General features: G+C 38.2%; 1 protein-coding gene across 11 annotated transcripts in view; it reads left to right on the plus strand.

Moving 5' to 3' along the window:
- The window catches only part of DNM1L (dynamin 1 like), a 62,275-nt gene that overhangs the window by 27,175 nt on the left and 20,467 nt on the right, over positions 1–14,633 (plus strand). For 9 of the 11 annotated variants that reach the window (XM_032248292.1, XM_032248293.1, XM_032248297.1 and 6 more), the window contains 5 exons: positions 2,418–2,504; positions 4,914–5,076; positions 8,563–8,683; positions 10,710–10,841; positions 12,523–12,729. In XM_032248292.1, coding sequence (XP_032104183.1) covers positions 2,418–2,504; positions 4,914–5,076; positions 8,563–8,683; positions 10,710–10,841; positions 12,523–12,729 — 710 coding nt within the window. Of the gene's footprint in view, positions 1–2,417; positions 2,505–2,672; positions 2,766–4,913; positions 5,077–8,562; positions 8,684–10,709; positions 10,842–12,522; positions 12,730–14,633 lie in introns of all 11 variants that reach the window. The other 2 variants (XM_032248300.1, XM_032248301.1) reach the window with 2 other exon arrangements.

Consider the following 14,633-nt stretch of genomic DNA (forward strand, 5'->3'; position numbering starts at 1 on the left):
GAATGTAAAGTAAGTTAGGTACCTAAGATACTGTTAATCTTGACACTAGGCACTATCACTGCCTTGCCTGAATCCTGCTGTCTTCTGTCTTCTTTCTTCCTATTGTTTTTCTCTTTACATTTTTTATATACGTCTGTCTAAATTTTTTATTTCCCTTCCTTTTTGTTATTAGCTCCATTCTTTCATTATCCAGAGGCACATTTAATCCCACAAGTGGGCCCTAGCCTAGTACTAATATTCAACAAATATTGAACCCTTGTATCTGCCAGTTACTGGGCTGAAAGATTATTTCCTGACAAAAAGGCATTTTTAGAGCCATGTTAACTCTCTATTTTTGTTCAGGATATTTGTTGCTGTTGCAGTGACCGACTGAGCTTTGTTCATAATTGAACTCTAGGCTGGTAACCTTTGAGTTACTCCTACTGCTGCCGTACTTCCCTAAATCTCTAGTAACCATGTGTGTAGAAGGGGTTGGAAATGTGACCAGAAGCTAGATTAGCTTGTCGTTATTATATCAGGGATAATTTTGGCTTTTGGAATATGATTAATCATAACACCAGTCTGAATTCTCTCCCCTACAGAGAGAATTACTGAACTCAGCAATTGGTGGTAATTTTATACAGTACCAGAATTTAGAGTGTGTGAGACTGTGGTGATTTCAGAAATGTTTTTAGTTACATTAAACTGAATGTCATTAAAGATTGAGTCTGTATACCTACAAGATGTTTATGTTGAGGATATAATTTACTTACCTAGCAGCTTTTCATCCACAGTGTCTAAAAGATGAAAAGTCCCCCAACCCCAAATCTATGAAACATCTCTTCTTTCCTAAATCATGTATGTAATTAAGTAAATGATACTTGGATCTTATATAATTTTTATGTTAGAATATGTAAATTACTGCATATACCTAACATAAAGCCCTGAATGATGTAAAATGTCTATGAGATAGGAGTTGTAAAGGCATTGGGCAAAGCTTTGTATGGATGTGATAGAGGAATGCCATGGCAATGAAGATCCTGAGAAATGTACAACCTAAGTAGGTATGCCAGATATTGACATTTATTGGCTTTGGAAAACTGGAGTATTTAAAATGGAAAAGTAGCACAGAGTAATCTAAAACAGCAAATATAATTGTATAGGGAACATGGAGTAAAGGATATTAAAAAAAAAACTTGCTGGGAAATTAGAAATTTCAGTGGGTTAATAAGGGAAAACCTAAGGTGGATAAACAGATGATGAAAGGATGTATTAAAGGATAAAGAAGGGCATGTACAAAGATGAGGTATAAACATCTCCGAAGTGTCTTTTTACATGTAGCTGATTCATTTCTAAAACTTGTAGAGGGCCAGTGGTGAAGAGGAGGGAGCCTACACAATAATCTTAGTCTACAGGAGAGAAAATACACGTATCTGTCACTATCCAAATTCTTACTACAGATTAAAGATGTAGATAAACTCCTTGAGGAATCTCTTACTGTACACATTCTTACCACTTGGTATTCAAAGATATCTGAACTTGGGAACGTCATAAATTTGGATAGTAAGGAATACATTATTCAGCACTAAATCTGTTAAACACATTTAAGGAATGGTATATGCCAGCCTGGGCAACATTGTAATACCCTGTCTCTACAAAAAATAAAAAAGAAATTACCTGGGCATGGTGGTGCATGCCTTGTATTTGAGCTACTCAAGAGGCTAAGGGAAGACGATTGCTTGAGCCCAGGATTTTGAGGCTGCAGTGAGCCGTGATTGTACCACTTCACTCCAGTTTGGGTGACAGAGTGAGACTCTGTCTCAAAAAAAAAAGGCAAAGATATTTGTTTATAATCAAGAGAAAAGAATGTGAAGTAATACATGGTATATAATAAATGATACGGGGATAGAGGTAGGATTATAACCTGTTAATATGGCTGGCTAACTTCCCATGTGTTTCATCAGGTTTTGATTGTTAAAAAAAAAAGTTTTAAGGCCGGGCGCGGTGGGTCAAGCCTGTAATCCCAGCACTTTGGGAGGCTGAGGCGGGTGGATCACGAGGTCAAGAGATCGAGACCATCCTGGTCAACAAGGTGAAACCCCGTCTCTACTAAAAATACAAAAAACATTAGCTGGGCATGGTGGCGCGTGCCTGTAATCCCAGCTACCCAGGAGGCTGAGGCAGGAGAATTGCCTGAACCCAGGAGGCGGAGGTTGCGGTGAGCCGAGATCGCGCCATTGCACTCCAGCCTGGGTAAGAAGGGCGAAACTCCGTCTCAAAAAAAAAAAAAAAAAAAAAAAAAGTTTTAGGGATCATGATTCAATTCATTTTTAAAAGCATTAATGTCTATGTAGTTGAAATAACGTTTACTTCATTACTTCACAGTTCATGGAAATTTTAGTGTGATTTTAACATAATATTTTAAAATTTATTTCTAGGGAGTAAGCCCTGAACCAATTCATCTTAAGATTTTTTCACCCAACGTTGTCAATTTGACACTTGTGGATTTGCCAGGAATGACCAAGGTAAGGAGGGAATACTTACAGATTTGGTCAGGTTGTTTTCACTTCCTTGACATCCCATATGAGAATAATCAGTCAGCTTCTTTTTGCAATCACCTTGATCTGTTAGCAGCATTTGATAATGTTGAGTCCTCCTTTCTCCTTGAAACACTTTCTTTACTTGGCTTCCAGGATACCACACTCTACAGGTTTATCTCCAGTCTCACTGGCCACTCCTTTTCAGTCTCTTTTGCTGTTTCTTCTCATCTCCCCAATGTCTAAACAGTAAGTGCCCCAGAGCCCAGTTTGTGGACTTCATGTTTTCTCTAGGTACACTTTTCCCTTGATGATTTCATCAGATTATATGGCTTTAACTACATAAGGCTCAGTATATTGATGGCATTCAAATATCTCCAGACTTGTATATCTAGCTGCTATTCAGCGTATACACTTAAATGTCTAATAGATATTTCAAAGTCTCATACCAAATTCCTGACCCGTTCCTCAACTAGATTTGGTCCTTCTATAGTCCTCCCCCATCACAATAAATGGCAACTCAGGCCAGGCGTGGTGGCTTATTCTGTAATCCCAGCATTTTGGGAGATCAAGGTGGGAGGAATTCTTTGAGCCTAGGGGTTTGAGACCAGCCTGGGCAACACAGGGAGACCATGTGTCGACAAAAAATACAAAAATTAGTTGGGCATGGTGTTGCACGCCTGTAGTCCCAGCAGAGGCAGGATTGCTTGAGCCCAGGAATTTGAGGCTACAGTGAGCTATGATTTTGTCATGGCACTCCAGCCTGGCCAACAGAGTGAGACTGTCTCTAAATAAATAAATGGCAACTCCATTCTACCAGTTGCTTAGCCAGAGTTTGTAGTCATCCTTGACACTAATTTTTCCAACATCCCACTTCCTGCCAGCAATTCCTCTTGACTCTCCCTACCTTTACAGTATACCCAGAATTCAATCATGTTTTATAAATTCATAGCTACTGTCCTGATCTAGCCACTATCATGCCACCTGGATTACTGCACAGTAATAAATAATAGGTCTTCCTCATGATCTCATCTTAGCAGACAGTGATACTATTAAAGTGAAAATTCGATTGTATCATTCCTTGGCTCAAAACTTTTCCAGTTCCTTGTCATTCCTTGGCTTAAAACCTCTCCCCTTTCACTCGAGAGTTAAAAGCCCAAGTTTTTACAGAGATCTAAAGTATCTACTTGATATGTCCCTGTTCTCCTAACTCCTCTTGCTTCAGCCTCCTGCCCTTATTGTTCACTCTGTTTGGAATGTCCTTTCCCCAGATGTCTGTCTGTACCTCTCCCTTATTGGCTTAATTTCTGCTCATTCTCTGAAATGTCAGTTGTCTCGTAGAAGTTTCCCTAATTACTCTATTTAAAAACATAATCTAATTTACAACAATTTAAAATCATAATTGTAATTGCTAGGTGCAGTGGCTTATGCTTGTAGTTCCAGTACTTTGGGAGGCTGAGGCAGGAGGATCATTTGAGCCCAGGAGTTCAAAGCTGCAGTGAGCCGTGATTGGACCACTGCACTCTAGCCTATGTGATAGAGTGTGACCCTGTCTCAAAAAAAAAAAAAAAAAAAAGTCTGGGCACGGGTGGCTCACACCTGTAATCCCAGCACTTTGGGAGACCAAGGCGGGTGGGTCACGAGGTCAGGAGTTCGAGACCAGCCTGAGCAACACATGGTGTAACCCATCTCTACTAAAAATACAAAAATTAGCGGGGCATAGTGGTGCACACCTATAAACCTAGTTACTTGGGAGGCTGAGGCAGGAGAATCACTTCAACCTGGGAGGTGGAGGTTGTAGTGAGCTGAGATCACGCCACTGCACTCCAGCCTGGGCAACAGAGCGAGACTCCATCTCAAAAAAAAAAAAAAAAAGTCATAATCTTCTCTAATCATTCCCCAGCCTACTGTTCTGCCTTATTTTTCCACAGGCCAGATATCCACCATCTGGATATTATATATATGTTTTTGTTTCTTATTTGCCTGTTATCACTAAAACGTAAGTTCTATGAAGGCAGGAAGTTTGGTCTTTTTAATATTCACTACTGTAACATTATCTGATCTGATATGACCTGAAATCACATTCAGAAAAGTGCCTGAAATAGAGTAGGCTGCCAGTAAACACTTGATAATTGAATGAGTAAATGAATTTGTATCTAGGCAATCAACACTGACCAATGCTTAACATGGGATTGTATTAAATCAACTTTTGATATTCACAAGAGTTATACTTTGAGACTTGACACATTACCAGATTCATAACTGCCAATGTAGTATATTATTAATGTCTTTAACTATTTATAAATGGATAGACCTATATTCTGTGCATTAAATGTGCATAAAAAAGCTGAGTTGATTTTTAATTATTAGTTCCTTGCTCATCTCTGTTTGGTTTAGGTGCCTGTAGGTGATCAACCTAAGGATATTGAGCTTCAGATCAGAGAGCTCATTCTTCGGTTCATCAGTAACCCAAATTCCATTATCCTCGCTGTCACTGCTGCTAATACAGATATGGCAACATCAGAGGCACTTAAAATTTCAAGAGAGGTAGATCCAGATGGTAAGGACAGATGTTAATATTTAATGAGATGCTTATTTTACAATGGTAAATCTACCCTTGAGAAAGGAAGTTTTCTCTTTAAAAACAGTATCTCTAGTTGTTAATACAAATTTTAAAAATAATGCTTTCCTATTTTTGTTTATAATTTTAAATAGAAATTCTGATGGAAAATAAGGTTATTAAGTTGCTATACAGAGTAGGCGAAAATATTTCACCTCTTTATTTGTAATGGTTACTTAATAATTTTAAAATAATACAGTGGCTTTGCAAAAAGGATTTCTTGTTTTGCAACTTAGGTATTTGAATGGCTGATCTTTAAGAATAAATAACATAGCCAGGTGTAGTCACATGTGCCTGTGGTCCCAGCTACTCAGAAGGCTGAGATAGGAGCAATGCTTGAGGCCAGAGTTCGAGGTCAGCCTGGGCAACATAGTGAGACTCTGTTTAAAAAAAAAAAAAAAGTAGATAATCATTGTAGACTATTATGGTATGGTAGAGAATTATGGTATCTACATTCTGCAGAGGTGGAAAATGTTTAGACATGCTCAAGACACAGGGGATTTTTAGAAATGAAGGTAAACTCCTTTCATGAAACATTTTAACCCCAAGGATTAGTTCATACAGTGGGTCACTGATGTTTGACTAATGACGTAGTGTGCGTATCTTAGTATATATAAAATGCTAGCATGTAATAGAGTGGTTATTATTGCTGCTAGCAAATGTATGCATGGCCTCATATAGAAACCATTTTTTCCACCTTACTATTAGAGGGTCTGAAGGTTGTGTTATGTTTTTCTTTCCCTGCTTTGAAGAATAATTTCAAATAAAAATTCAATAGGAAATAGTTCTAAGACTGCCAATAAAAATTCTCATAAGCCATAAGCAGGGTCACTTTAACAAAATTTTTTATTTCAAGTTTTTAAGAAACCTTTTTACTACATGAGTAGTGTTCATTTTAGTTACATTAAAAGATAAACTATATCAAAGGGTTTATCTACATTTTATTTTTATTATTTAGATTGCAACTCAGGCCCGTAATACCAGCACTTTGGGAGCCAAGGTGGTGGATCGCTTGAGCTCAGGAATTTGAGACCAGCCTGGGCAGCAAAATGATATCCCCATCTCTACAAAAAATACAAAAAAAAAATTAGCTGGGCATGGTGACATCGGCCTGTGGTCCTAGCTACTTAGGAGGCTGAGGTGGGAGGATGGCTTGAGCCTGGGAGGCAGAGGTTGCAGTGAGCTGAGATCATGCCATTGCACTCTTGCCTGGGCAACAGAGCCAGACCATCATAAACAAACAAAACCTGTTAAGCCTTTTGTATGTATTTACTGTATTTTAAACTGACTCTCGAGCCATAAATGTGGTCATATTTTTTTTTGGAGGTAGGTCTCATTGTGTTGCCCAGGCCTGGAGTACAGTGGCATAATCATGGCTCACTGCAACTTCGAACTCCTGGGCTCAAGTGATCTTCCCACCTCAGTCTCCCAAAGTTTTGGGATTATAGGAGTGAGTCCCTGCACCTGCCTTGATTACTAATCTTAATCTAGTAATACATTGTAAGGAAATAATCTAAGCCAGTATTATTTATAGTATCAAAAATTAGAAACAATTTAATATGGTCAGCAGTTGGGAGGATTAATTACAATAATATGAAATAATTAAAAAGGATAATTTTGTAGATTTGGAGCAATACAGAAAAATGCTTATAGGCCAGGCGTGGTGGTTCATGCTTGTAATTCTAGCACTTTGGGAGGCTGAGGTGGGTGGATCGCTTATGGCCAGGAGTTCCAGAGCCGCCTGGCCAACATGGCGAAACTCCATCTCTACTAAAAATACAAAAATTAGCCAGGTGTGGTGGTGCACGCCTGTAATCTCAGCTACTGGGGAGGCTGAGACATGAGAATTGCATGAACTCAGGAGATGAAGGTTGCAGTGAGCCAAGATTGTGCCACTTCACTCCAGCCAGGGCAACAGAGTAAGACTCTGTCTCAAAAAAAAAAAAAAAGAAAAGAAAAAAACAAATAAAAATGCTTATCACTGAAAAATGCCATAGATAAAATTGTATGCTATGCAGAACAGTTGGAACTCTCATATATTGCTGGTGGGAGTGGTATAGTCACTTTGGGAAACAGTCTGGCAGTTCCTTATAAAGTTAAATCAGCAGTCCCACTCCTAGGTGTATGTTAAATGAGAACCAGTGTTCATATAAAAAACTATATACAAATATCTACAGCAGCTTTATTCATAATTTCTAAAAACTAGAAACAACTCACATGTTTCTCAGAAGGGGAGTGAAACTAAGGTATAGTACATCCATATAATGGGATACTACTCTGCAATAAAAAGAAATGGACTATTAATATACAAGAACATGGATGAATCTCAAATGCATTATGCTAAATGAAAGAAGCCAGACTCAAAAGGTTAGTACTGTCTGATTTTGTTTATATAACATTCTAGAAAAGGCAAAACTAGGAATGGAAAATAGGTTTGATTGGTTAGCATAAGAAAATTTGTTGGGAGAGCAGCAGTGTCTTGAGTTGGTTGTGACACATGTCTTGGCATTTGTCAAAACTCTTTGAATTGTACACCAAAAAAAAGTAAATGTTTTTAATTTTTGTTTTTTGAGACAGGGTCTCATTCCATTGCCCAGGCTGGAGTGCAGTGGCGCAATCATGGCTTACTGCAGCCTTGACCTCTTGGGCTCTGGTGATTCTCCCACCTCAGCCTCACCTGTGGCTAGGACTACCACACCCTGCTAAGTTTTGTATTTTTTGTAGAGACAGGGTTTAACCACTTTGCCCAGGCTGGTCTCGAACTCCTGGGCTCAAGCAATCTGCCCGCCTTGGCCTTCCAAAATGTTGGGATTACAGGCATGAGCCACATCACCTGGATGTAAATTTTAAACAGAATTTTTAAATGCTTATAATATAGCCATAAGAGCCAACAAAAATTACATGTGAAAGAAATATGTTTATGTATATGTATATATGTATTTTTTGAGATGGAGTCTCTGTCTCCCAGGCTGGAGTGCAGTGGCACAATCTTGGCTCACTGCAACCTCTGCCTCCTGGGTTCAGGCGATTCTCCTGCCTCAGCCTCCCGAGTAGCTGGGATTACAGGTGCCTGCCACTATGCCTGGCTAATTTTTGTGTTTTTAGTAGAGACAGAGTTTCACCATGTTAGTCAGGCTGGTCTCGAACTCCTGACCTCAGTGATCCACCTGTCTTGGCCTCCCAAAGTGCTGGGATTACAGGCAGGAGCTACTGTGCCTGGCAGAAATATTTTTAAAATTGTACTCAATGTTTAAAATTATTTTTAAAAAAGCACTGGTAAGAAAGGCATTATCAAAATGATGACAGAGGTAATATTACGTGGGATTATAGATGAGGGTTTTCCTTTATTAATACTTAATAGTTTTATTTAATGGATCATTTTCTTTCTTTCTTTTCTTTGCCCTTTTCTCTTTTTGCATTTACCAGGTCGCAGAACCCTAGCTGTAATCACTAAACTTGATCTCATGGATGCGGGTACTGATGCCATGGATGTATTGATGGGAAGGGTTATTCCCGTCAAACTTGGAATAATTGGAGTAGTTAACAGGTTAGCAGTTAAAAATAGGATAAGAATTAGTAGCATTCTCACTTCAGAGCAAGTGTGAATTTCTAAAATCTGTTTGAAATGTGATACTGTCCTATATTTTTTCTCCCTTTTACTATTATCTTGGTATTGCTAAAGAATCCATTGCTCTAAAGGGATAAAAGAGATTCATTCACTAAAGCCTCTCATAGAAATTTTTTTTTTTTTTGGAAATGGGGTTTCTCTCTGTTCCCTAGGCTGGAATGCAATGATGTGATTGTGGTTCATTGTAGCCTTTACCTCCTGGGCTCAAGTGATCCTCCCATTTCAGCCTTTCAGGTAGCTGGGACTACAGGTATGTACCACCACACCTGGCTAATTTTTAATTTTTTTGTAGTGACAAAGTCTTGCTATGTTGCCCAGGTTTGTCTTGACTTCCTGGGCTCAAGCAGTCCTCCCCGCCTTGGTTTCCCAGGTGTTGGGATTATAGGGATGAGCCACTATCCCTGGCCTAGTAGACATTTTTAATAGAAAATGTTTCTAAAGTAAGCAGTACCACAAAATGGAAGAAGTGTTGTAATAGCCAGGCTTTAAGAGTTCTTGCCTATCATGTTAAGCTGTGTATGAGGAGGCACTGGTTAAGGGAAAAATTACCTAATGTGCACCCATTCCAGAAAGAATTTAAGGTGGCAGGATTTTAATAGATTGGTTTAATCCCTAGCATTAGTGATTCTGTGTAATTGCCAGGATGTAACTTGGAGAAATTTTATTAAAGGTATCCTAATTATAAATAGCTGGTATTAAAAATCGTGAAAAGGAAATTATTATTGAGTGTCTAATTATGTTTTAGACACTCTACTGTGAGCAGTTTGTAAATGGTATCTCTTGGAATCCTCACAGCATCCTCTGAGGTAGGTGGGTAGGTGTTGATGTCTATTTTATAATCAGAAACCTCAGGTTATACATTTAACCCAAAGTCACATGGGTAGTTAAAGAGCTGGATCCGAGTGAATATCTCTTTCAGTCCAAAGCCTTCATATGGTAGGAAACACAGAAATTATTATGAAATCTGAGTTCTAGTCCCAGTTCTTCCATAAACTAGATACAATGTAGGTTTAAATGACACCTAATGTCTTTGGGTCTTAAGCCTTTATAAAATGAATATGTTGGCTGGGCACGGTGGCTCACGCCTGTAATCTCAGCACTTTGGGAGGCCGAGGCGGGCGAATCACACCTGAGGTCAGGAGTTCAAGACCAGCCTGGCCAACATGGTGAAACCCCGTCTCTACTAAAAATAAAAAATTAGCTGGGCATGGTGGCACGTGCCTGTTGTCCCAGCTACTTGGGAAGCTGAGGCAAGAGAATCACTTGAACCCAGGAGGCAGAGGTTGCAGTGAGCGGGGATTGTGCCCCTGCACTCCAGCCTGGGTGACAGAGTGAGACCTGTCTCAAAAAAAAAAAAGATAATGGAAATGTTTTTACTACCTGATATATAGGATCCATTCCAGTTGTCTGCTTCTATTTTATTGTCCTTCCATCCCACCCCTACTCTCATTCCCTCATCCCTACTCCCATTTCCCACTGTCTCCTTTTTCAGGTAAGCAAGTGGCGTAATACTGTTTGTTGTTTGTAGATGATTGTTCTTCAAGTTAACTTAATTTTTGGTAGAAATTAGTTCCCTGTCCATAGATAAAATATACAGGTCACTGAGATACTCTTTACATTTTTATACCTGTCTATACGTGTTACTTATTGTTTTTGTCTATAGTTAATGGTAATAATGAGGCCTACACTATTTAGCCACTAGTTATAATTCAAATAGTTCAAGTCTTGGCTATGCCAGTTAGCATATGACCTTGGATAAGTAGTCTCTGTGAGCCTCAGTTCCTTACTAAACAATGGGATAATAATACCTGTCACATAAAATTATGAGAATTAAGTAAACCAGTCCATGTCAGGTATTAGAGAACAATACCTGGCCCTGTCATCATCTAAGGTAGGAAGAGGACAACTGTGAAGTTGAACAATTTTGTTATTTTTTCAACCTCAGGAGCCAGCTAGATATTAACAACAAGAAGAGTGTAACTGATTCAATCCGTGATGAGTATGCTTTTCTTCAAAAGAAATATCCATCTCTGGCCAATAGAAATGGAACAAAATATCTTGCTAGGACTCTAAACAGGTAATTTTTTTTTACCTTTTGGAAATGAGATGTGTTCGTTTTACCAGTCGATGTCTGAGAGGGTTCATTTTTAGTTCCTTACATTTTCATACTGTTGTCTAACAGCTTTCCTTATGGTTTCTTATATAGTAGGTTCCTGAAGAATAGATGTCTCTATTTTTATTGGGGTGGTTGACATTATGTCGTCATGTAGTCTAGAATGAATGTTCAAGTGATTTTAAAACGATTTAATTATGAAAATTTGACAGTCAGTTTGGTTTTGAGGATAGAACTAGAGATGACTTTACTTCCACTTTGCATTGCAGGAACTGCATTAAAATTTATAATTTTCACGTTATCTGTTCTTAATTTAGAATGTCTTCTATTTGCCAGAAAAGGGAGATGGAAAAACAAAGAAAGAAATAGAATGTCTTTTTTTCCTATTTATTGTAGAAATAACTTAAATTGTATACGTTGGATTCTGAATACCCACTCATGGTGGGGGGAACTAGAAGACCTTTCTAGATGATTTATAAATGACTGAAGTAGAAGCCATTTTCTCTTACTTTTATCTTATTCCCTAAAGACTGATAGACTTGGATCTTAATAAGATTGATTTTCACTTTGCTGGGTACCAACTGTAAATGACAAGTCAGTGAAACCAAAATTATATAGGAAGAATTGATTGAGTGATTTGCTTCCTCTATGGTAATTGCAGTAATATGAAAATAATTTGCATTTTTTCCTTGCTTTTATGATTTAGGAAAAACCAAAGTGTTTTTTTCCCATCATATACACTTCATCAGTATGGCACAGAATGCTTCTAACATCAGATACATGGGGAGTTTCCCCCATGCAGCAAGCAAGGAATTCTCTAGGGGATTCTAACGGGATGTACTTTAATTCAGTGCTAACACTTATTTACCTGGAGATAGCATCAGCTCCCACAGGTTGAGGGGTCAGTCCCACAAGACTGCCCCAAAGTCAGATGGTAATTTTAAGCCAGGTTGTAGCCTGTTTTTGACTGATGGGCTATAAGTCAGGGTACCCATGACCCCCTTTTCATGTTTGATTAATTTGTTAGAGTGGCTCATATAAGTCAAGGAAACAACTAGTTAACATTTACCCACTTATTATGAAGCATATTACAAAAGATATAGATAAAACAGCCAGATGAAGAGATGCACGGGGCTGGGCATGTAGGAAGGAATGTGGAGCTTCTGTGCTCCCACATTCCAGGAACCTTCTTGTGTTCAACTCTCCGAAGACTCCATGAACTGTGTCGTTTTGAGTTTTTATGGAAGCATCATTGGCCATTGGTGATCAGCTCAACCTGTGGCCTGTCTCCCCTCTTCTGAGGCTGGAGAAGGGGGTTGAAACCCCCAGCGCTCTAATCATGCCTTAGCCTTTCTGGTGACCAGGCACCATCCTGAAGCTGACAAGGGACCCTCAGCCACCAGTCATCTTATTATCATGCAAAGACACTTTAAACACTCTTAGGCTCATGGAGACTCCAAGGATTTTAGGATCCAACTGCCAGGAAATGGAGACAAAGACCAAATACATATTTCACAGTATCACATTGCCAATACAAATTATCTGACAGGTTTTCCCCATTATTTCCTTTTTAAAAATTTGACTTATTTGGGGCTTCAGAATATACAATTTTACTTTTAAATCCTTCCTTTCTAACCTTTTTTAGGTTACTGATGCATCACATCAGAGACTGCTTACCAGAGTTGAAAACAAGAATAAATGTTCTAGCTGCTCAGTATCAGTCTCTTCTCAATAGCTACGGTGAACCTGTGGATGATAAAAGTGCTACTTTACTCCAGCTTATTACCAAATTTGCCACAGAATATTGTAACACTATTGAAGGAACTGCAAAATATATTGAAACTTCGGAACTGTAAGACATTTTTCTGTGGATTTGGTTACCTAGATTGCTAGACCACTTTTCCTTTTGTTAAGATGACTTTAGCTCAGATTATCTGATTGAGATTTGTTATCTATAAAACACAAATGTAATTTTGTAGAGGTAATAGGATGATGTCTCATTGTGTGAACATATGTTTTGTAAACAATGTAAAGCAAAGTAAAAATTTTCAGGTATTTTTAAAACAATATTTTAATAAGTATTTAAAATATTTCTTAATTTAGCTCTTAAAGTGTTTGTTTCTTTAATACAGTATAATTGTTTTTAAAAAATTATAAAATGCAGATAAGTAAAGATAAAACATAAAAACAACATTATGTGGTGGTGTGCCCCTGTAGTCCCAGTTACCTGGGAGGCTGAGGTAAGAGAATCCCTTGAGCCCAGGAGTAGTTTGAATGGGGCCAGCCTGGGCAACATATTGAGACACCATCTCTCTCTCTTTCTCTCTCTTTTTTTTAAATTAAATCCAAATTTTTATTGAGGATTTTAAGTTACATACTTCAGATTTCTAGAATAGAATGGAATCATTTTGGAACTGGAAAAATGGCATAAACACTGGTATCCCTTGAAACTTCAATTTTATAAAGAAAATTCTTCTGCAAACCACATCACCATTGTATAACAAGACTAGGTAGTATCTACACCTTCATTTTGGCAATAGCTATTTCCTAAAAGAATAAAAAAGATGGGCCAGGCGCAGTGGCTCACACCTGTAATCCCAGCACTTCGGGAGGCCAGGGTGGGCGGATCACGAGGTCAAGAGATTGAGACCATCCTGGCCAACATAGAGAAACCCCGTCTCTACTGAAATACAAAAATTAGCTGGTCGTGGTGGCGCGTGTCTGTAATCCGAGCTGCTTGGGAGGCTGAGGCAGGAGAATAGCTTGAATCTGGGAGGCAGAGGTTGCAGTGAGCCAAGATCACGCCACTGCACTCCAGCCTGGCGACAAAGCGAGACGGTCTCAAAAAAAAAAAAAAAAAAAAAAAGACTGTGCTACTTCAGTTCATTAAAAATAGGATTCTTTCTTTAAAGTTCAGAAAAAGCTGCATTAAATAAACTTTGGTTACAAAAAAAAAAGATAAACACAGAATGTCTAATCACAGCAAAGGAAATCATTTTAAAAATAAAGAGAAAAAAGCTGTTATAATTGGTTAAGGATTTTCAGTAGTAATTTGAAATCTCAGGAGAGGAATGGGTAGCACTACAATGTGCTCGCATTCTAAGACTTTAACACTCACTTCTCAAATAGGAAGTTTTTATCACCTCTAAAAGAATTCAATGTAATTTTATTAAGAGTAAGAAATCTAAACCTTTCTCTAATAACAATCCAGTAGTCCACCCTCGTCAAAAAAAAGTTCAATCCCCAAATTAACAGTAATTAGCCTGAGGTATCATAAATGTGGCCATATAGTCTGAAATTTAATAGCATCTTTTGTCAAAAATAGTCTTATTTCCACTTTAGTCTCATGACTACAATACTGTAGTGCGATCCGTATAGTATTTACTACAATACAATAAACAAAAATATCCAAAAAAAATTCTTGGACCTTGTGAAATAGTGCATCCATTCCCTTCTATGAAAATAGGAGCCACACAAAGATCTGAAAGAGTGCTGCCTGCCCAGATCTAGAACAGAGGTACTTAATCTTTTTTCAGTTTAGTTATCAAAGTGTGGTGTGAACAAAATGCTGAGTGTCACACTGTAAATAGGCCCAAAATCTTGAGCTTTTAGTGAGATTGAGAAACCTTTTACGAGATTTAACTCAATATGCCTTAACCCATCCGTGAGGTAGTTAAGTACTTAGTACCCATTTTAATACACAGTAAATAGAAGCATGGGTAAGTGACATACTCATAATTTAAGCAATAAGAATTA

Source organism: Sapajus apella, unplaced genomic scaffold (assembly GCF_009761245.1).
Source record: "Sapajus apella isolate SASKATOON/1434 unplaced genomic scaffold, GSC_monkey_1.0 scaffold66, whole genome shotgun sequence".
NCBI lineage: Eukaryota > Metazoa > Chordata > Mammalia > Primates > Cebidae > Sapajus > Sapajus apella.